The 23,866-nt window shown below is 44.5% G+C and overlaps 1 protein-coding gene across 1 annotated transcript in view; it reads right to left on the bottom strand.

Moving 5' to 3' along the window:
• CNNM4 (cyclin and CBS domain divalent metal cation transport mediator 4) overlaps positions 1-22,756 on the bottom strand; it is a 36,073-nt gene extending 13,317 nt beyond the window's left edge. The window contains exon 1 of the mRNA XM_042474530.1: positions 21,222-22,756. Within this exon, the coding sequence (XP_042330464.1) occupies positions 21,222-22,710 (1,489 nt within the window). The 5' untranslated portion in view covers positions 22,711-22,756. The remainder of the gene's footprint in view (positions 1-21,221) is intronic.
• Positions 22,757-23,866: the final 1,110 nt, after the last annotated feature.

The raw sequence follows: 23,866 nt of genomic DNA, 5'->3' as shown, positions 1-23,866 counted from the left end.
TGTGAGATTGTTTTAAACTCTCAATGGCTCAATGCTATGGAATCCTGGATTTGTAGGTGAAGAGCAATGATGCTTGGTGAAGCATCATTGCTCTCCCATAGAGAAGGCTAAATATCTCATGGGTGTGATGTCCGTGGTCAGCAATTTGTCCACCTCTGATCTAAACGTTGTACAAGGATGATAAGTACTACTCCTAATTGTGGCAATATTATCATTATTTGTTCTTATCATTCTTTCTAATGTGCCCAGAGCAATGGGTTTGCCATTGCCGCCTTCTGAGGCTGAGAGAACATGCTTGCCCAATTATTTCATTAATGTTAATAATCTTGCTTGTGGTTTTAGATTGCGCATGGCCATAGGCAGGCTTTTGTTTCTATTTGGGATTATTATTTTCTCTCCTAAGTAAAGTGTTATGTAAAGCCTATGGTTATACAAATAAGCGTAACAACAACAACAACAACAACAAGGTTGCCTGGTGGGTCTCCATGGTTGAGCAGTGATTTGAACCCTGATCAAATAGCCCCTTCCCCACACAAATGCCTGAGCAAACTTTATCCTCTTCCCTCCCCATCTTTCTTTCCTTTGGTATCATGCCTTTTAGACCCAAAGCCTGCAGACAGGCTTTTTGCGATTGCCGTAAACCATCCTGAGAGGCTTTGCGTTGGGTGAGCAGGCTTTAAATAAACCGACAAACTTAGTCTCTAGTGAACAGAGAAGAGAGCCTTTCCAATAGGTAGTCCTCCCCTCGTTTCCAGGGAAAGCAATGGCAAACCTCGTTGGAACAAATCTTGCCAAGAAAACTCTGTCATAGGCTTGCCCTCGGGTCGCCATACCTTGGAACAACTCAAAGGCATCCAATAACAACAGACAGACAACAACAAAATGAAGCAATGATGCGCAGATGAACCTGGCTTGCAAAAAGGAGGACACACCAAAGCCAGGAGCTTTTCACATCCTTTGGGACACTTCAAACAATAAAACAGGGAAGGACTGGCAAGACCAATGGGGCTTTCCTGTTTTAAGACACAACGGGACACGATGTGGATGAACAGCCGGCCCCAGAGTTTCAAAGTCACTTTTAAAAAGCAATGAGGTGCAATTGGGGATTATCTTTCTCCCAAGCAAAATCAGACCCAAAGCTTACAAAGCGATGTTTAAAAAGTAATGAGCTACCATTAAGGCTATCTTTATCCCTCCGGGGTATAGTTTTATAAGGGAGAACACTGCCTTGTCCCTTCGCTTTGGATGCCTAAATAGTATTCCTCAACTGAAGTTTTCAGTTACTGAAATTTAACATGCAACAAATTCTTGCAACCGATAGCAAACCCTGTCCCCCAAATGTGCAAAATTGCAATGTGATTTAACTGTGCCTTAGGCACTCCTTGTGTAAGAAAACCAAATGAAATTTGTGGGGGGACCATAAGTCAATAGGTAACCTGAAATTGTGCACAAAGACACATATACATACACACGAACACACATAGAGGCTTAGGGCTAAATACCCTAAATGTATCAGATCCTGTCTGATCTTGGAAGCTAAGCAGGATCAGTCCTGGTCAGTGCATGGATGGGACACCGTCAGGGAATACCTGGTGCTGGAGGCTCTATTTCAGAGGAAGGAACTTGCAAAAGCACCTCTGAGTCTTCCCGGCTTAAGAAAACCCTATGAAATTCATGGGTTCGCCATAAGTCGACTTGAAGATACATATGGACGCAGTATCAACCCAGTACAGAAAAGGGTTGTAGGACCCCCAAATATGGGATATCCTATACAAACCAGGGCACCCAGGGACCCCAACTTTAGCAGGTAGCAATGACAGAAGCAGTCCACTTGTTTGTTGTTTGAAAAGCAGCGGAGATGCCAGAGTCCACTGGCCAGAGATTAAAACTAAATCCTCCTCGAGAGCCAAAGAGAGCCTGACCTCTCAGCGGTGGACACCGGTTGCCAAGCCCAGCCTCTGCCTTGCCAAAAGTGGGACTCTGCATTTGCACAACCGCCAACTAACTTAAGACTTTATGCACCCGGAGCAATTCTTCAGGACTGGCTGGGGTGTTTTCTTCCCCTCTGGGCAGAGTAACGTGTTTGCATCTACTACTACTACCATCCCTGCAAATCCGGTTCCACTGAGTGCCTGCCCCACCCATTAAAAAAGACGAAGAAGAAGAAGAAGAGAGAAATGACATTTTATTTTCGTGTAAACCAAAGGTCACAGTGAATACATTAAAAAAGCCCTCCTGGAGCAAAATAAAATCTACAGAGATGATCACGCACGGATTTTAAATGGGATGAAATGGAACTCTGCCATCATGATTGCGCGATCGTATGAAGTTTTTCACACGACATCACGCTCATCCAGTACTTTGGTCTCAAATAAACCATTCTCATCCTGGAACAACTCATTCCCAGGGAATGGTTTCTCCATAGTGTTTTATTCATGCCATTGCAAACATACGGACAGAGTGATCCAGGACCTTTTCCTAGACTGCTTTGCGGTATAGACAATCCATTCTTATTGCTGGGATCATTTTTTAGAGGACACTTGTGTCCATTGGAGGTGTGGGGCACCATTTTGTCTGAACTAAATAAACATCCCATTCTTAAAATGTAGACATTTTATTTTATACTGTTTCAGATGGAACCATGTTTTTCAGTCACTAGTGGGAAAACTCCAGATGCATGAAATGTTCGATCGTAATACATCAATGATGCAGGAACGTGATCATGCTGAACGCAAGTAGTTCATTGGGGTATTAGAAGGCTCAATGTCTCACAAAACAGGTTTCCCTAGGATTGAGCCAGGGCAGCTAAAGTGGTCTCAAATTGGATTATCTCTGCAGTGTGTTTTGGGCCTGAGCTATGCCTCCATTTGCTATGCTCACCTTCCTTTGGTTACTTTGCCTGCCACTTCTTTTTGGATGCCAAAACTACAGTAAGGGCTTCTAAATGCTTAGGCAATTTTTCTTTTTACATTATTGCAATGTTGCCAAAATTTGGGAACTGAAAGGCAGTTTCATGGGAAGGCAGATTTTTTATTGGAGGGGGAAATTCTTGCATTTTGCCTCCTCCTATATTTACACCCTGAAGTCAGAGGCGGCGGGTAAAGCCGAGAGGCGAGATTTGTGGAAAGCACCTAAGCATCCAATACGGCAATTACGTCCTGCCTATTAAGAGAATTACATCAACACACTTGAAAGAGAGCCTCCATGCCCACACAGAGATGTGTCATGTTCAGGCTGTGCATAATCCATGTTAGAGAAGAGACGGAAAAACAAAACAAAACCCAGGCAGGTTCCACAAACCAGGCAGTGCCAATTTTATGCCAAGCACAGGCAACTTGTGGGTCTCCAAATCATAGGTAGATTGCACCTTGCAACATCCCTCACCTCTGTCTACGCTGGTTTGAGGCTGATGGGAGTGGCAGTCCCACCACATCTGATGCGCCACAAGCTGCCCTTTCATTTTTCGGCACCCACAAAAGCAGACCTATGCTATCCACATACACACCAAACAACCCCCCTTGTATTATAATTCATGCTGGTTTTGTTAGTTGTGGTGGAAGATGGGCAAGAAGCTCGAAGCCTTATTCCTTTAACTCTTAGAAAGCATACCTCTTGAAAGTCTGACGTACTCCAAAACCCAAAATTGTTCACTTGGTTGGTTGAGATAGTGACACTTTTGCTTTTTTATAGCTCAGTGTACACCAGTGATTCCCAAAATTTAGTTCTCCAATTGTTTTGTATTTCAATTCCCAGAAACCACAGCCAGTTTGGTCAATATTGAGGAATTCTGGGAAGTGAAGCCCTAAACATCTGGAGGACCAAAGTTTGGGAACTGCTGGTGTACACAACATCGTTTCATGCACAAAATGACTTAAATATTATGTATAAAAGAAACCTCAGGCTATGTGTGTCAGAAGAATATAAAGGGGAACCCTATGAATATATGGAGAATATAAGGAGAATTTCATGTTTAGGATTGGATGAAAGTATATTTGGAATTAGTCTGAAAGTAACTTTATACACTAAGTTTTTAATAATTTTGTGCAAGAAACAAATTGTATCCATAGTGTACACCAGCTGCGCACTCTCAGCCTAACCTATCTTGCAGGGTTGTTGTGAGAAAAAAGCAGCATGGAGGGACACTAATGTAGACCGTGGCTGCATCCACACTGCAGAAATAATCTGGTTTGACACCACTTTAACTCCCCTGGATCAATGCGGTGTAATCCTGGGAACTGTAGTGGCACCGGAGCTCTCTGACAGAGAAGGCTAAATGTCACCCAAAACTGCAATTCCCAGAATTTTATAGCACTGAGCCGGGGCAATTAAAGCAATGTCAAACCGGATTATTTCCGCAGTGTGGACGCAACACTGGAGGAAACACAGGATAATATTGGACAAAGAAAGAATCACCAAAGTGAGGGAACTGCTGCTTTGGTTTTGAAAAACAGGTGAGAAGGAAGAGAAAAGCCCAAAGGGGCATTTTATACGGCGGTTGTGCACATGCGCCGATTCTCACCACCCTTTGGATGAATGTAACCTTCCAGAGTGAAGTAGGATGAGAAGGAACGCCATGCCAATAAAACCCACATTGCAGTTGAACTTTGCTCTGCGGTGGCCTTGCATCCTGGCAAGTGGATGACACTCAGAGTAAAGAGAGAGGAGGAATTAAGAAGCAAACACACACACACTTCCAATGGACCACTCCCTTCTCCCTTCTTCTTTTCTCTCTGCCTGGTAAACCCAGGATTATGGGTTTATGAGACTAGGAAATCCACTAAGTAAACAGTTAGTGGGTGGTAAACTCCTCGAGGCATCTGGAAAGAAAGAAAGAAGGCCTCCAGCAGGATCGATGAAGGCGTTGCCCCGCCAAATAAAAGAGATTCTGCCTGCCCCATGAACCTTCCCATCGGGACCCAAATTTCTAGCATCAACGAGAGCGGGTTGTGGAAAAGTTGCATATACTTCTTCCATTTGCTGTCTTTGCACTCCCTCTTGCCACTTTTCTTTGGCTGTGTCATGTGTTGTGCTGTTTTGCCTTCAAATCCTTGCCGACTTCTAGCGATCCTAAAGCGAAAACGATTTCCTTGGCACAGTTTTGCAAACGGGGTTTGTCCTTGCCATCCTCTGCGGCCGAGAAAGTCCAACGTGCCCAAAGTCACCCAGGAGATTTTCATGGCTGGCTGGCTGAGATTCGAGCTTTGCTCTCCAGAGTCTTAGTCCAATGCTCAAACCACTACGCAACTCAAGATTTGTTCTGAGGAGGTTTGCCATGGCCTTCCCCTGAGACTGAGAGTGTGTGACTATAGTTGGGACTAGCAACTGGGTTTGTTCTTGTTGTGTGCCTTCAAGTCCTTTCTAACTTAGGGCAATCCTAAGGCCATATCATGGGGGTTTTCTTGGCATGTTTCTTCAGGTGAGGGGGGGGGGGTTCATTGCCATCCTCTGAGGCTGAGAGAGTGAGACTTGCAAAAGGTCACCCAGTGGGTTTCCACAGCAGAGCAGAGAACCGTACCTTGGTCTCCAGAGTGGCAATCCAACACTCAAACTTCTACGCTAATAAATGGCAAATCCCAGTATCCGGTTGGATGGAGCCACGGCTGTTAAAGTGGTGCCAAATTGCATTATTTCTGTAACATGGATGCAACCACAGAGGCTTTGAAGAAGTGAAGCAGCCGAAGAGGAATGGAGTCGCTCCCGGTTCCCTTGCAAAATGCACGCCATGCAACCAGTCACTGGGCATGCAATGCTCCCCTGCTGTGCGTGCTTCACTCCCCAGCCGTCTCCCTGGGCTCCAGACAGCCATCATAGAAGAGGATTAAGTCACACAACCTCTTGCTCTAAAAATAGGCAGCCATGACCTCACCACCAGCAAACAGGCTTCTGTGGCCGGCAGCGACTCCAGCTGCCCCTTCTGCACAAGGCTCCAGCCAGCATCTCCAGACCAAGCATGGCATGGGAAGAAACGGGGAAGCTTCCCTCTCTCTGCTTTGCAATTATTGCAGACTGGTTGGCTGTGAGACAGGATTGCAAGCATTGGGAGAGATCTACCCGATCACCCAGATTCTGCGCAACCGCACCACGTATCATCAGCCAGGAACAGGGCCCTTAAAAATGTCAAAAATGCACACTGTGTATGTGTGTGTGCCTTCAAGCTGCATGTCAACTTATGGTGACCCCATGCATTTCATAGGGTTTTCTTACACAAGGAGCATTCAGAGGTGGCTTGGCCAGTTCCTTCCACTGAAATACAGCCTCCAGCACCTGGTATTCATTGGAAGTCTCCCATCCAAGGACTAACCAGGCCTGACTCTGCTTATCGTTCAAGAGCCTTTAGGGTATTTTGTTGCTGCGGTATAGATTCACGTTGTTTCTGACTTACGGCGACCCTAACGCAACCCGATTGCGAGTATTTTTTTGGCACGATTTCTCCAGAGGAGGTTTGCCATTGCAAACTGAGGCTGAGAGCATGTGACTTGCCCAGTCCTATAGAGGGTTAAAACCCCATTAATTCACTAAGGGTCTAAATTCTAGGTCGCATTTGGTTTTGGTTTCTGGCTTAGGAAAAATAAAACTTCTCCTTTTGAAAAGTAACTTTCTGACTTCTAATCTCATCTGCTTTGGCTGTAGGTGAGTTGGCACAATAATTCTGAATAAAGTTTGTGTGTGTGTGTGTGCGTTACAAGGCAAAGACAAAAAAGTTAAGTGGTGCAAGAGAGTGGCAATGCATTGTGCAGCAAAGTGATTAATACTGAATAAAATGAAATGAATGCATGGGTCAGTCGATGCGGGCATGACGTTCTCTGCCAGGGTGACGAATGGGCACTGCCACTTACAAAGTACATAAACATCTGAAGGAAGGCAATTAAAATCGGTGCCCAATGAGCCACTCCAGGGCATGCGGGGGCCAAGTTTGGCAAGAGATTCCTCCAAAGGTGCTCATGAATTCCCCGCAAGCAGCTCTGGCAAATACAGTCACAGACTATGCTGGATAGGGGATTCTGGGATCTGTAGTCTAACAGAGTAACTTTCCCAAATTCTGTCCCTTTAGGACCCTGAGTGATAGCAATCTGTTTATTTTGCAAGGATGGAAGGAGAAAATGGGAAAGGGTAAACTACTTTCCTAGGAACGTCTAAGGCAAGCAAAACATGGTCATTATTTGACCAACTCTGTTGCCTGCTGGGCTCCTCTCTTCTGCACCAAATGTCTGGGAAAAGCCACGCTGTGGTTGCGGGAAATTAACAACTGCGTCTTCCTCCATGAGAGCAGACAGAAGGTTAGTATTTGGATGGGAGACCACCAAGGAATATTGGGGGCTGTAAGAATATGTTTGAGAGGAAGGAAAACTGCCTCTGAGTAATCCTTGCCTAAGGAAACCCTAGGAAATCCATATATTTTATACACACACATACAGTGACCAGGAAATGTAAACACGGCAAACGGAAGAGTTCAAGGTGTGAATGATTTTCAATGTCACAATCTCAACTGTGTTAAAAATTGTGGTAAAGAAGGAAAATCTCATTACAGGGGCCATGACTCTAATTTGGGGGGAAATCCTTCCCTTTTGCAATCCCTATAAGCTACACACATGTACAGCAAACTGTCTTGCTTTCCTATTGCTTTTCACCATTCCCAATTGCATTGCTTTCCTATTGCTTTTTAGCATTCCTAATTGTCTCTCTCTCTGTGCCATGATGCAAGGACATCCAATGGACCATCGGAGGAACGAAAGCCTGGAAGTCACATGTTACTTTTTAAAAATGGAGCTGAAACAGTGTCACACTTCAAAAGTTGTGTTGTGAGTGAGAGCATCCTTGATTTATATTATCAATGTAACTGGTGAGTAACATTTCCTGGGCATTCGAGGACACACTGAAAGGCATTTTTGAACTGGGAGTTCCACATTGCTGTGCTATTCTTTTCTCAAACCAAAACTTTACCCAGTTCCACATTTCATGCCATTTTTAACCTGTGTTTAAAAAGGATATCAATTGCATGGTAAGCAATACAATTAACCGGCTTTTATTTTTTATCAATGGTTGTAGTTGTGTGACTTCAAATCACGGCTGACGTATGGCAACCCTAAGCCAAACTATCCTGGGGTTTTCTTGGCCCGATTTGTTCAGAGGCGGGTTTGCCTTAACCTTCCTCGGAGGCTGCAAAAGTGTGACTTGCCCAAGATCACCAAATGGGCTTCCATAGCAGTGCAGGGATTGGAACCCTGGTCTCACAGAGTTCTGTTCCAATGCTCAAAGTACTAAGCCACACTGGCTGTATGTTTACAATGGTAACAATAACTATTGTAGTTACTTAAGGAACAGCAATTCAACAGATTGCAAACCCTTCCCATCATGTTAAATAAATACCTGCTTTTCGTAACCACTTTTGGGTGGGGAGGAAGCGTGCCGCATTTTTGACTATCCATGGCTGCTACCATACAGCAGAATTAATGCACTTTGACGCTACTTTAACTGCCATGGCTCCATCCTACAGAATCCTGGGATCCGTAGTTTGCTGTGGCACTAGAGCTCTTTGACAGAGAAAGGCTACATATCTCACCAAACTACAAATCCCAGAACTAAGCCGTGGCAGCTGAAGCATGTCAAACTGCATTCATTTTTCAGTGCAGATGCAGCCTAAGCGGCCCCTGGAGTGACCTAAGGACAATAAAACTGGCCCCAGGGGGGGAAAAAAGCAGTGTCAAACTGCATTCATTTTGTAGTGTAGATGCAACCTATGTGTTCTCCGGAAGGTCCTAAGGACAGAAAAACAGGCCCCAGAATGTGCCATGTTTCTGCACAGACACTAACATGCTCCCAACATCTTTCTTTGGGTCTCAAAGGTGTTCCAAGATCTCTTTGCACACTGATTTTTCAGCCTAACATTGCTCTGTCTTTGAAATCTATTCACATCTTTGAACCACCAGCAGAAAACGTAACCCCCAACTTTGCAATTAGATCTTCCACACCACTGCAACAAATAAAAGAAAACCAGTCCTTTCCATCCTCAGCCGTCTTCTCCTCCTGTCCCCATGTTCTTGGTTTTTGCAGGTCCTTCTCTCCATTCCCCTTCCTTCCCCCAATGCCCTGCCCAGGGTCCAAACTAGAAGAGCCGGTAAAAGCCGAACGGTCACTGCCGGCCCGAGAGGCAAAAGCTATCCATCAGCTTGGAGCAAACTGGGTGCATTGCTTCACTTTGCAAAAAAGCAGAGGCATTGATGATGGAGTGTGTGTGTGTGTGTGTGTGTGTGTGTGTGGTGTGTATCTCTTTACACAAACAGGCCAACCCACCATTGTGGCCTGCCTTGGCCTCGGCACATGACTCCTCCAAGTTTCTATTGCATCTATGTGAGCTTCCCAATGTTTGCATTGGGTCTGGCTTCCCCTGAGTTGGATATGCTGCGCCAGCACTACACAATCTTCATTCGGAACAGCAACACTGAACAACACATGCCCATGACTGGGTTCCACTGTGCAATGCACCAGTGCAATGCACAATACGCCAATGAAATGCCCAACCAACATGCACAACGTTGCTGTTATGCACAACTCCATTTCTATTGCTGTCAACACAATGCAACAAACAGCAGAGTATGTTTGTCGTGTTGTGTTGAATCATTTGGCCTGCATGCATAGCACAACATAGGCATTGTATGCCACTAAGACGATGTCAGCCATTATACTATTTTTTTTCTTGCCTTGAGTAAAAAGGATACAAAAGAAAAGCATAAATTCTACTCCAAAGGCCTTTACAAATGTCCCCAAATGCTTTTCAAAGGTAACTGGGAAATGTTGCACATTATATATAATTTTTTGGAAATTATGTTTGGCCTTGTTATATCATTTTTGACATACAATGTCATTAACACCTCCACTGTGAATGTTTGGGTGCACAACAAAGCCAGAAAACGCTGCTGCTAACAACCCTGCCCAGCTTTGCAGCCCTTCAAAATGACAGACCGAGGTCACAATGACATTTGCAATCCTCATAAAAATCACCGTTTCCAAGGCTGTCCTCTCATTTCATAGCTGCAATGCACACAATTGCAAACATTTGGGGCCACAGACACCAGAAAGAGCTGGCTCAACCTGGATGGGCTGGAAGAGTCGAAATGTTCAAAGTAACCGTCAAGAGCAAGGTACCGGCAGGGAAATGGCTGGAAAATTCGACATGTGCCGTTTCCCAAATTAAAGATCTCCGTGGATTTTGGTATCCAAGAAGGGTCCTGAAACCAAACAGCAATGGATATAAAGGGCCCACTGTATTTTAGACAGGTATCCCAAACCCCTGCAATCCAATTTCTCATTTGTTTCCTGTTTTATTATTTAGGTTGTTGTTGCCATGCATCAACATTGTTTAATCTCAAGTCATTCACATGTAAAAAAGCACCCTATGGATGACCAAATGCCTCTGGAAGGGTACTTCTTGCTCTGGCCAGCTTCCCATCTCCAAACACAACCTGACTGTTTTTACGAACAACAAAACAGGCCAATGTCCCGCAAACACAGGCCAATGGCACACATCTCCACCTTGTAAGCAGCTGCTTATCTAATCTGTTTTAATAACGTTGCTATAGTTTTTACAAGGTATTAAACATAACCACAACAAGCGCTGTCAAAATACACTCGGTGAGTTTCACAATTTCGTCCCGAGAGTGTCAGCGCACATGTACAAAAGCTGGCCTTTGAACCCGGATGGCAAATTCTCTGTGCTGCAATTCTTCCATTGCCGAACCAATGCTGTAGCAAAACCGAACAGTAAAGTCTGCTCTCCTAAACAGAGATCAAGGTGCAAATCCACAGCCACAAAAGTGTCTGGTCAATCTTACACCAAACGTCATTTTGGGGACTTCTCGGTACTATATGTTTTATTGATGTAAGCCGCCTTAATCTTATTGACGAGGCGGATAGAAATAAATGTACTATTATTATTATTATTAGTAGTAGTAGTATTGAAAGAACTGAAGGGTGGCCAGCGACCCATAAACTATTTAAAACTAAATCTAACCCTCCTCCTTGCTATCAACCAAAGATTGCGAAGTTTTTCTTGGACTGAAGTGGTAGAGTTTTACCGGTTACGAATAAGGCCCTTGAGCGCTACACATCCCTGCATTCCCCCAGTTTTAGGATCCTAGCAAACTCCTTTCTGGGGATCCTGTTCCAAAGTACGGTATCGCATTTCCATCCCAGCAGGAAAGCAGAAGTTAAGCTCATTTGTGAGAGGCAGCTGCTTTGGCAGGAGGCAGGATTAATCCTATACCCTCCGAAACATGCTTTTGAAAGAGTTTGCAGCAACCACAGCCACCCAACTAGACCCTGAAAGCTGAAGGGTCTCTATAAAGGCAAGCGTTGTCCTTTTCAGCATAAGAAACTCACCAAACCCATAGAAAAAGACCCTTTAGTCAGGGTGGTGTAGTGCATTGAGCGTTAGATTAGGATAGGGTCAGCCCACCAGATCCATGGGCTTTTTATTCACAGATTCAACCATTCATGTATATATATTTTAAATATATATACATTCCAATGAACAAACCTTGATTTTGCTATTTTATATCAGGGATACCATTTTATTATGCCATTGCATTTAATGGGGCATGAGCATCCACGGATTTTGGGATCCGCAGGGGCTCCTGGGAACAACTCCAGCAGATACCAAGGGTTTGAATCCTCGCTCAGCCATGGAAACCCACTGGGTGACCCTGGGCAAGTCACACTCTCTCAGCCTCTCAGAGAAAGGCAATGGCAAACCACTTCTGAACAAAACCTGCAAAGAAAACCCCATGAGAGTTTCCAAAGATTCAAAGTACACAACAACAAAAACAAACCAAAGCCAGGGATAGGCAAATTCCCCTATATTCGGAAAAAATTGTTTGACATGATAATGCTCAATTACATAAATAGAAGCCCTCTGAGGCATAGAGTTGGCCATTTACAGGATTTTGCATGGAGGTTGGGGCTTTTCATGGTTTAAAGTAGTCCTTCTTTGGTCCTGGGGCCACCTGTAAGCCAGGCATGGACAAAGTGTGGCCCGTGGACCAAGTGTGGCCACTGGGATTCCAAAGTGCAGCCCTCAAAACCTCCTAGTCTCCAGCCCCCAGAAAAGCTGAGATCTCTGATGGGTTCTTAAATGGAGATTGATGTTATTGTTGGATGGTTTCAAGTTGTTTCTGACTTATGGTGACCCTAAGGCAAACCTTCTTGGCAAGGTTTGTTCAGAGGAGGTTTGCCATGGCCTTCCCTTGAGGCTGAGAGCATGCGATGTGCCCAAAGTCACCCAATGGGATTCATGGTTGAACTGGGAATTGAATCTCGCTCTCCAAAGTTGCAACACTCAAACCACTAAGCCACAGTGGCTCTCTCATAAAGGGAGATACGGTCCTCCAAACAGCCTGGACCCAAGCCTTATAAGTCCTCCGAAGCACCTAAAAAAGATCAGTAGCCAGTGGAGCTGTTGCAAGATGGGAGTTGTGTGTGCTCCCTGTAGTACTGAAACAATAGTCTGACCCAGCATCATGCTGCTTCCTAAATTCCTAAGGTCTCCATTCATTCATCCAGATCTTCTCTGTCCACTTTTTAATGATTGGCATTTCCATGCCTGGCAGGAGAGAGGAGTTCTATCAGATTAGCCATGCCAGTCTACACAGTTGAGCAAAGGCTAGGTCCAGATTGCCTCCTTGTCTTCAGATTAAAGGTGGGGCAATTTCCTGGGTGTCCCTGGTCATGCGCTGCCATTCCCAATTATAAAAGCAAGACTCAGCCCAAGTCACTTGGCACCCCACACCGACTGCGTGACATCGCCCAAGAGGCGCACGCAAGGTAGATTTCTTGCGACGATCCAGAGGAAGTGAGGCAACCATGTTGGCAGCAATGCCAGGGGAGAGGCTGGCACATTCCTACCCACCACATGCCCCAGGAAGATGATGGATCCTTTATTGGCTGGTTTGGGGCTAGTCATTCTCCAACATTCATCTTCCTGGTGTTTTGGACTTCAGCTCAATATGGACAATATGGCCAAGGCTCTGGGGGGGGGGTTGAAGTCCAAAACATCTGGAAGACCTCTGCTCAAGAGGACTATGAAGATTATTTTTCTCCCAGTTCACAGCCCTAGGAATCAAGGCCACTCAACAAAAATCAAAACAGATGTAGACAAAATCTCACATCACTTTGATTGTGGGATAATAAAGGAAGCTTGGCACAATTATGGGGCAGGACCTGAGCATTCACTTTCTTGAACCAAAACACGGCAAAGCTCAGCTTACACTGCAGCTCCCAGTATCCAGCAGAGAAAACCAGCACAACTGGGAAACAGAGCTCAGAGATACTGGGAGACCAAAACAAGGTAGAAAGAATATATATACAGTTGTGGGAGTGGGATGAAATGCAATAGGATCCAGAAGGATGCTGTACCTGCATTCCTTAAGCTGTTTTACGTGATGGACAGGTAGGGTTTTGGCACCAAAGGAGTGGTTTGGACTTTTGAGACCAGGGTTCACTTCCAACCTCAGATTGAAACCCACTAGCTGACCTTGGGCAAGTCACACTCTCTCAGCCTCAAGGGAAGGCAATGGCAACCCTCCTCTGAACAAACCTTGCTATGAAAACCCCAGGATAGGTTTGCATTATGGAGACTCTAAGTCAGAAAGAACTTGAAGGCACACAACACAACACACATGGCACCATATTTGTGCCCACTACAACTGCTTTGTTCTCTCCTAGAAACTCTTCAGTGGCTACCAGCCAATGCTTTGGGGACTGGCACTTCTCCATTCATTTTGAGAAACACTGATGCAGATTCAAAGTTTTACTTTTGGGGGAAAATGCACAATGGCCACTGCAAACGCTGTTTCTTTTGCATGGCCATGGGAGAGAATGTAACCCTTTGGCAGCCTCTGGGTTAGCACAGAGAAAGGCATCGCTTCTCAAATAACTGCGCGCATAGGCTGACGCAACGCAAAAGAGACACAACCCTAAGCAAACAACGCCGAAAGGAGAGACTCGAATTCTCTTTGCCCTGCCACTCCCCAAAGGACAGAGCGCAATGGAAACATTACAAAGTCAGAGTCCCAAAACACTCTCGCAGAATGCCTTGAACTTGTCCACTGATTAACTGCCTTGGAGAGGCATTTTTCAATAAATGATATTTTGCCATAGAAAGAAGTGGTGCATTGGAAGAGCTTCCCAATGTCCAACCTTCCTTAAAGTCAGTGCCTCTAATGCTAGATAGCCAGAATCATTTTTTGGGAACTAGTTAAAGGAGCTAAGTGATTGGGGTTTTGGGTTCTGGACCCAAGCATTTCGGATACAGGGGACCCAACCTGCAGCATTACCTTTATGCACTTCAGAGCTTGCATCACAGTCATTGCTGAAAGTTGTGGAGCTAAGGTGAAACCGTGTTTGAACCCTGGCTCAAATTAAGCTCTGGATTTCCACAGCCATTGTCTATGTTCGTTTCCCTTTGTCTGCTGTCAATGTGCCCTCTGGGCAGAACGAGAGAAAGAAGTCTGGTGCCCATCACATGGTCCCATTGATTTATGGCTGGTGCACCATGCCTCCATCTGTGAACTAGTCCTCTGGGGTTCTATTTGCCAAAATTGAAGCAGGCATCTTGGAGACGCTCTTACTGGGTTTCAGGGGATCCTGGAGCAAGGGACCCAGTCTCCAAGAACAAAATCTGAGCATTCACAAATCAGATTCTTCAGCCATCTAAACCTGTGCTTCTCACACTTTATGGTTACTGTGTGCCCCCGAGTCATTTCATTTCTGACTTATGGCGGCCCTAAGGCAAATTTATTGTGGGGTTTTCTTGGCAAGATCTGTCCAAAGGAGTTTTTAATGGGGTTTTTGGACCATGTGACCATATTCTGGAAGAGTTTATATGTATTTGCAATTTTTAATATTTTTTTCCACTTTAATTCTACATTTTAATTGTTTGTTTTAATGTGTTTTATATGTATTGTTATCTGCCTCGGGTCCCACTTTGGGAGAAAGGTGGGATAAAAGTAAATAAATAAATAAGGATGGGAGTACCAACTGAACAAATAATAATTAATATGCTAGCGTTAATTGGAAATCCCTTTCCCTTGAAAAGTCTTTCTCAAAACACACCTTCCTTGAAATATTTGGTGCACATCCTCAGCTTCATTCGCAGCCGAAGCAAAGTGTCTTTCCATACAATGGAATTAAATCACATTCCTTGTTTCTCTCCCCCAGATTTATAAAAAACGTATTATAATATTTTTGCTGTGCTATATTTTATCCATTGGGCCTCGGAAGATTGAAAATGAGATAATGAAATAAATACCGCAGATATCCATGCACATGTACGCTTCCGGAAAGGACACCCAGAGCACTTTGAATTGTCATCCAAAACCACAACATAAATCAAAACACGAACATTAAAAACGTCTAAAAACCAGACCTATAATTTCTTAGCAAGTTCAAAAAAAAGCTCAAGAAAGCCCCAATGCATCTCGGATAAAAAAGATGTGTAAGGAGAGTGTGGGCAAACGTTTATGGGTTTATCCATTCATTAAAGTATTTTTAACCCACCAAACTACAATTTCCAAAATTCTATAGGATTCCACTATATTAGTTAAAGTGGTATCAAACTGGATTATTTCTGCAGTGTGGATGGAGCCTTGCCATTTTTGTTTCTCCAAACTTTTGCATCCCATTCTGTTTTAACCTACATGGTTAGTGTCCCTTTGGGGCATTGAAAAGTTCATTTAATAGGTTTTTTCCCTCCAAACTTTTGTATTGCATTCTGTTTTAACCTACGTTGCCATAGGTTTTCTTTCTTGGAAGAAAAGAAGGACAGAAATAAAAATTGTCCCCATTTTGTCCGCTTTTGTCCCACCTTTTCCCTTGCGAGGAGCTCCAGGCGGCTGACAAAAGACAGAAGATAACATATATAGTTAAATACATACAAATAGCAAGCCAAAGGGAGTGGGGAGGTATAATACTAATATATTACAGCGGAAACACAGTGGCCCCTGAGAATGCCAAACCTTGCACCGCGGTTTTGTTTTAAAAGGCCCTTTGCCAAACCAGAGCTTGCAGTAAAAGGCTGACTTACACACATCTCTTTAGATAAGCTAAATATATTCCCAGAAAAGCCCACACTCCCAGGCAAAACCTAAAATAAAAACCATGCGCTGATCCCTATATCCGGGGTGCTTTTCAGCAGCAAGCGTTATCATGTGCTATAAATAATACAGGGTCGCGCTATTCCCTTCCCAAAATGTTGTTTTGAGAAGAGAAACGTGGGAGGTTTTGCAAGAAGATGAAGATGTCATCTAGATCGCCTGTAAAATTCCACGAAGGAAGCTGGTTATTAAAGGCGCATTGGCTATGTATAAGGAACTGTAAGACGAACTATGAAAACACAGACTAGGTAAATTCATAATTTCTGTGTCCAGTAAAATGCATCATTAGCAAATGCTTCTTTGGAGAACCGACAACTGGAGATGTGAACTTCAACAAATGAAGAATTGCAAGCTAATGGAAAGCGTAATATTTAAATTAATTCAGAGTCACATTGTTTAGTGGCACTAAGTTGCCAAATGAAGTTTAATTTTCATTTGAATAAGATAAGTATAGCTAACCAGGAGGGAATGAAATGCTCCAAGTATTCATCAGTGAGATAGTTTTGTTATCTATTTAATGGGATTTTTGTTGGTATGTTGTGCTGTCCTTATTGTTATGTGTTAATTTTTTTATACATGTGAATGAAATGTATTAAAAATAAATAAATAAAAACAAGACACATTGGATGATTTTTTAAAGACAGGTTTGCATTCCCATTTTTGCATTTTTGGAGCTGCAAATAATTCTTGGTTAGGAATGCCAGACGCAGATGAGAACAGGGCTCCTGCGTTTTTAATACCTTTATTGTTTTACGTAACTTTAAAGTCAGAAATGAAGGCACTGAAATAAAATTCTTCCTTGGTTCGGTCCTTAATCCAAATGGAGACCATGGTCAAGAAAAAGGCTAAGTTTGCAGAATGAATGCAGTTTGACACTACTATAACTGCCATGGCTTTGTGGTATGGAATTCTGGGACTTGTAGTTTTGTGAACGACCGTATTTCACCTGCTCTGTCTGAGCGCTCTGGTGCCACGGCAAACTACAAATCCCAGAATTCCATACCACAAAGCCATGGCAGTTAAAACAGTGTCAAACTGCATTAATTCTGCAGTGTGGATGAGACCTTTGCCTTCTTCTGATTTTTCGACCATGGTCTCAATTCTGATTAAGGACCAAGACAAGGAAAATCTTTATTTCCGCCACTTTATTTCCTACTTTAAAGTTATGTTAAACATAAAGGTATTAAAAATGCAAGAGCCCCGTTCTCATCATTTCTGTAATGCAGATGCCAGACTTAGAAAGGCAGCAATGAAGGGACTGGAAAGATCCTCAAGCATAAAGATATCTATCTATCTATCTATCTATCTATCTACCTACCTACCTACCTACCTATCTATCTATCTATCTATCAGTGAATACCAGAGTCATTCCAGCAATAATGCTATTTGCTTTTATTGTGTATGGCTATGCATGGAGAAAAAATCAATTCCTTTGCAATGTGTGGCTGGAGGAGATTTCTGTGGATGGCATGGACTAAGAGGAAGACAAATGAATGGGTCTGAGAGCAAATCAGGTCTCTCTAGAAACCAAGGTGACTAAACGGAGACTGTTGAAATGTGGACACATCATGAGACAGCGTGACTCACTGGAAAAGATGACAAGGCCAGGTAAAGCAGGAGGAAGTCAGGAAAGAAGGAAACTACAACAGATTGTAGCCACAAAGGCTGCCCTGAGTTTGCAAGACCTGACCATAGCTGCTGATAGCTTTGGCTCTTGGAGATCTCTCATTCGTAAGGTCTGAGTTGACTTGATGGCAAATAATAATAAGGAGGAACTTCAACACATCACATTCAACAACTTGTTGTCATCCAGATGTTTTGGACTTCAGATCCCAAAATTCCTGACTCAGGGCTAAGTTGGCCTGGGGCTTACAGTCCAAAGCATCTGGAGGACCAAAGTTGGGGAATCACTGAGATAAGCTAGACCTGGTGGGATGCTTTCCAGAGACCTCTCCCCGTTTGTATCTGGGCACTTTAAGGCCTGCATCCAAAAAGCTTTTTAACAGCATGATCCTGCGCATCTTCACAGAGAAATTAAGTCTCCCTGATAAGTGCGTTCAAGATTGTAGCCTCTGAGCTTGAATTGTCATCTTTAGGCTGCAAAGCCTGAGAATCATGCAGGTTGGTGGAATACAAATCCCAGCAGCCCCAATCAGCACAGCCAAGGTATGCTTGGAGCTACAATCCAATAACACTTGGAGGATTGCAGGATTCCCACAACGCTACATGCCACAGCGGGTAAAATGCACCCTCCAAATTTGCTGGACTGCAACTCCCATCAGCCTCAGCCAGAATAGCCAATGGTGAAGAATACTGCGGTGTCTTTGCATCAAGTCGGTGCAAATATTCCAAAATTTGAAACACTATGAAATCCCAAACTGGAATCCAAAGCATTTCGGAGAAGGGAGACTCAAGTACTACAGTGAACCGGATGCACCTTTGCTCTTGCACCTTTAAAACCTTTAATTGTTTAAATCAATTTGCCAGTCATGTCTTTGAAGGGATCAATTATTAATTTAGCTCACGGAGCTCCCTTAGCGGCTCTCTGGGGCCACAGAGGTTGGGCAACAAATAATGGAAAGAGAGGCTTTATGCCACCTTGGCGAGAATAAAAAACATTGCAACCTTTGCACAACTGAATCGGGCGTGCAAAAGTGATAGTTTTGCACCCATCCATGTTCTTCGGATGGACAGAAAGCAAGGCATTTTGCTCTTGGAAAGGAAGTAGAGACGAGGAACGACAACAACAACACACCGAAAAGACAGGCTCTGGAGTTTCACTTTTGCTCCTAAATCCGTGCCAAGATTTCGACAACAATCCCATGATGCCATGTTTGGACTGAAAATCGAGGAAGACGGTCCAAAAGTGAGACAAGAAGAAGGCAAAAGAAGAAGAAGAAACAGCAGAAGAAGCCAAAACGATTTCACTTTCTGGTTTGCAATTCCAAACAGTAGCAAAACCAAAGCGCAATTCGCCAAACAGTTACTAATAAAGCTGTTGTCGCTTCCTTATGTTCAGCCCATCCAGTATCAAAACATTGCCTACTTCCTCCCTATGTCCTGCATTTAAAATATACATACATTTTAAATTGGATGTTATCATTTATTTTAAAAGCATGGTGCATAATTTAATCCCGTTTCAAAGCTGATCCGGTGCATATTTTAACTATATTGCAATTGTTTTAATTTCTAAGCTGCCTCCGGTCCCTTGCTATTGGAAATCAGGAACAAGGACAACAACAACACAAAGCACAACAACAGAAAGCAAACAGGCTTATTATAAGACCTAAGAGAGACAAAACCTGCAAAAGCACAACAGATGAAGAAAGCAGAAGACTTTTGACAGTTCAACAATGTCTTTATCTTAGGATATTTGGGAAGAAATGGTTACTGAAAGTGTCCACTTTCACTTTCAAAAGGTCTATGAATGGAAAGTTCTCTGCTACATTCAAGTGTGACATTCAGATTGTGTTGCATATTTTTTAAAGAGGAGGAAGACAGTACAAAGCTGCAAATATATTTACACTTATCACTATCCTATCCATTTTATTATGACTAAAATCCACAGCTGGGCTTGCAAAAGATGTCTTTTTAGGGATGGTTTTCAATTTGGGGTTTGCTCTGACCTGCCATCCTAGGGATTCTGAGAAACCATCCCTTTCGACACCGCTTTGACTGCCACGGCTCAATGCTATGGGATTCTGGGAATTGTAGTTTGTTGGGGGCATCAGAGCTGTGCAAGACCTGAGCAATAGGGCGACTTGGAGGTCTCTCTTTAATAGGGTCACCATGAATCGAAGTCTGCTTGATGGGAACCAACAACAGCAAACTTGCAGAAGGTATTGCAACAAGGACGGGAAGGAAGAACATGCTTCACTTCTTAAATTATATGTCTCCATTGCATGTCCGAAAGCTAATACTGGGGGGCCATTTGGACACCTGAGTATTTCATTAAAATGCCTTGGTTTATTTCATCACAACATCCGGCTTTCCTCACCCTCCACAAACGTTTGGAAGCATCCTTTTGGCATTGACACCTTTTTTTGCATTGACAGCTCTAAGGATGGAAACTGATGATGATGCCTCCATAGTTGGTTCACAAACTATGAGCAGGATGGCTTTGGACATCCTATAGACCAATATTACTATATATGCTGCTCTTTTTATTAACCAGCAAGCCTTGCAGAACAATTCCCTTTTGCAAAGCAGGTCCTCCAAGGCCCAGTTCTTGGTTTATTCTGGTCTAAAGGCTAAAGTCAGCTGGCCTCTCGCTCTCAGTCCTAACCCATCATCCTGCTAATCTGACCCAAGGCAAGAAGGATCTTTCCTTCCCATGCTGTCATCTTATTTGATCCTAGCGATCTTGTTTTCTTATAAGAGATACGAAATAGTCCTCGCCTCCCAATATATATCTCTCTCTTTAAATAATTTATTTGAAACCGATCTGATTTTTCCGGTGTTTCTCTTTTATATCAAGCCCTGAAATGCTTGGTGAAGGGAAGAGTTTTGATTAACCCCAATTCCAAGCCTGTTGACAAAAGAGTGAAGAAATGGCTGGAAAAATCAAGGTCCAGCTTTGCTTTTCTGTCAAAGAAAGCAAAGCCAGAAGACACAAAGAAGGACAGCATAATCTACTTAAGGAAACAGACTGAGAGTGCATCTACACTAATGATAATAATGCAGTTTGACACCGCTTTAAATGTTGTAGCTCCATCCTATTGGGATCCTAGGATCTGTAGATCTGCAAGGTCTTCGGCTTTCTCTACCAAAAGAGAGCTGGTGTCACACAAAACTACAAATCCCTGGATTCTCTAGGATGGAGCCATGGCAGTTAAAGTGGTGTCAAGCTCATTATTTCTACAGTGTAGATGTCTTTCTTCACAGGTTTGGAAGCACATAGATCATACCAGTCTATTCAGCAGAGAGCCACAATGGGTTGTCGCTCTTTGCGAAGCACACGACGGACAGCAAAAACCAAGCACTGACAGCACATGGGATGCGTGGAACCGTCAGAGAAGTGTAATAATTTGCCCATTTCCTAGCACCACCGAGCACCTTTCCCCCCTTTTCCCTTACCCTTTTTGAATTCCTCCAGCATGGCATCCAGCTTGGTGTCGTGGAAGACGAAATGGACGGGGTGGTTGTAGAACTTGGTGATGGTCTTCAAGGTGCTGCAGTCGTCCGGGTCGACGAAGGCCAAGTCCTTGACGTAAAGGATGTCCACGATGTTGGAGCGCTCCTCCTCAAAAACCGGGATGCGGGTGTAGCCGCTCTCCATGATCTCTGACATGGTGTTGAAGTCCAAGATGGCGTCGCTGTTGATCATGAAGCAGTCATGGAGCGGCGTCATGACATCCTCGACCGTCTTGGTCCTCAGCTCCAATGCCCCTTGGATCATGTTGAGCTCCTCCTTCACCAGGTCGTTGTAGGGCTCCGTGATCTTCAGCATCTCCACCAGCTTCTCCCGGTTGTAGACGGTGCCGATCTCTTGGCCCAAGACGCAATCCAAGAGCTTGCTGACCGGGAAGGAGAGCGGGAAGGTCAAGAGCATGAAGAACTTGGTCACCATGATGGTGTTGGCGCCCACTGCCAAGCCATGGCGGGAGCACAGCGCTTGCGGCACAATCTCACCGAAGATGACGATGCCTGTGGTGGACGCCACCACGGCACCCAAACCGGAGCCAATGAGGTCATCCAGCAAGATGGTGAGGGTGGTGTTGACCAAGACGTTGCCCAGGAGGAGCGAGCAGAGGAGGTAGTTGCCCTTGCGGCGGATGGGCTCGATCTTCCGGGCGTAGCGCTTCTCCTTCTCCGTGCCGCAGTTCTGGACGATGCGCAGCTCCATGGGGTCCAAGGCCATGAGTCCCAGGTTGAGCCCGCTGAACATCCCTGAAAGGACCAAGAGGCAGAGGATGAGGATGATCTGGAGCCAAAGGGGCAGGAGATGCTTCTTTTCCTCCATCACCTTTAGGTAGGCATCCTTGCCCTCCAACGGCGACCAAGCGTCGTCTGGTCCTGTCCGGGTGCAAAGGACATAGAGCTTGGACTGCTCCGCTTTACGGAGGAGTTGCACCTTGACGTAAACCACCGCTGAAGTCTCCCGGTTGCCGTCGGGCGCCGTCTGATGTTGGACCACCACGTCTTGGGTCTTCTCCAGGCAGGTGGCGTTGGCATGGCTGAGGTTGGCGCTCACTTCGGAGAAGGAGACCATTTCATAGATGCGGTCGGGCAAGCGGAGGCCATAGAGGCGCAACTGGATCTCAGTACCTTCCAACACCTGGATGATGCCAAAGTCTTGGATTTCCGGCGCTGGACGGTTGCTATGCTCCAGCCTCATGCCCAGGATCAAGGGGCCACCAGTTGGAAGGTGATGCCCTGGCACAGAATGCGCAGAAGCAGCGTAGGTTGGCGCAGGGCAGAGGAGCAAGAGGCAGAGGGGTCCCAGCCCAACCAGTCCTCCCAGTTGCAAGAACAGACCTCCCAGTAAAGACTCCCCAGTCTCTCCTCTTGCATGTAATAGCAGCAGCAGCAGCTTTTGCAAGCCACTGCTCCAAGGCAGCGCCATCTTCACCAGCCTAGAGCTGCTGCTGCGCTGGGAACTTTTGCTTTTTTGCAAAGCTGCCCCGGGCTTAAGGAGGAGTCCGGCTCGCGCGTCACGGGCTCATTTGCATAGGACACGCCCCCTCCGTTTTCAAGGCTGGGAGGGGGAGGAGAGGCGGGGGTTTTAAGGTCGCCCCAGGTTTTTTGTCCTCCTTCAGTTTTTTTAAGGTGGCACCAAGGAAAATGCCAGCTTTTCTTTTTCTCTCCCAGGGTTTTGCATTTGTTTATTTTTGTTGGCACAGAGGAAGTTGGTTGTTGTTGTTTTTGTTGTTGCTGGGTCTCTTGCAGTCCTTTTTCACTTATGGCAACACAATCATTGTTTTTTTTCTTGGCAAGGTTTGTGCAGAGAGGGGTTTGCCAATGTCTTTGAGGCTGAGAGAGTGTGACTTTGTTGTTGTTGTGTCTCTTGCAGTCCTTTTTTACTTATGGCAACGCAATCATGTTTTTTTCTTAGCAAGGTTTGTGTAAAGGGGGGTTACCATTGCATTTGAGGCTGAGAGAGTGTGACTTTGTTGTCGTGTGTCTTCTAGTGGTTTTTAATTCATGACAACCCTAACCATAGGGTTTTCTGAGCAAGTTTCTTCCAGGTGTGTGTGTTTCCCTTTGCCTTCCTCTGAGGCTGAGAGAATGTGACTTTGTTGTTGTTGTCGTTGTTGTTGTCGTGTGCCTTCCGGTCATTTCCATCTTATGGCAACCCTAAGGCAGACCTGTCATAGGGTTTTCTTGGCACGTTTCCTCTTTTGAGGCTGAGAGAATATGACCATTAAATGCAATTAAATTAACAAAACCCTAGGGTCACCCGAAGTCAATAATAATGCTAAAAATAATAAGGATTTATTTATATCCCGCCCAATCATGTCGAATCTGGGCGGATTACAACAATAACAAAAATGACACACGACAACAAAGTCACACTCTCTCAGCCTCGAAGGAAGCCGATGGCAAGCCCTCTCTGAACGAACCTTGCCAAGAAAACCCCATAATAGTTTCTTTTTAAGGCCAGAAATGATGGAAAGCATGAAAGAACAAGAGATAACAGCAACCTCGAAAGCCACGGCAGTGAAAAGGATTTCATAGTGCAAGAATTACACAGATTTATGTCTGTTTTCTTATTTTTCCTC

This window comes from Sceloporus undulatus, chromosome 6, assembly GCF_019175285.1.
Source record: "Sceloporus undulatus isolate JIND9_A2432 ecotype Alabama chromosome 6, SceUnd_v1.1, whole genome shotgun sequence".
Taxonomy (NCBI): domain Eukaryota; kingdom Metazoa; phylum Chordata; class Lepidosauria; order Squamata; family Phrynosomatidae; genus Sceloporus; species Sceloporus undulatus.
Note: the sequence above shows the minus strand (reverse complement) of the source record. Positions and strands in the feature narration are given on the sequence as shown.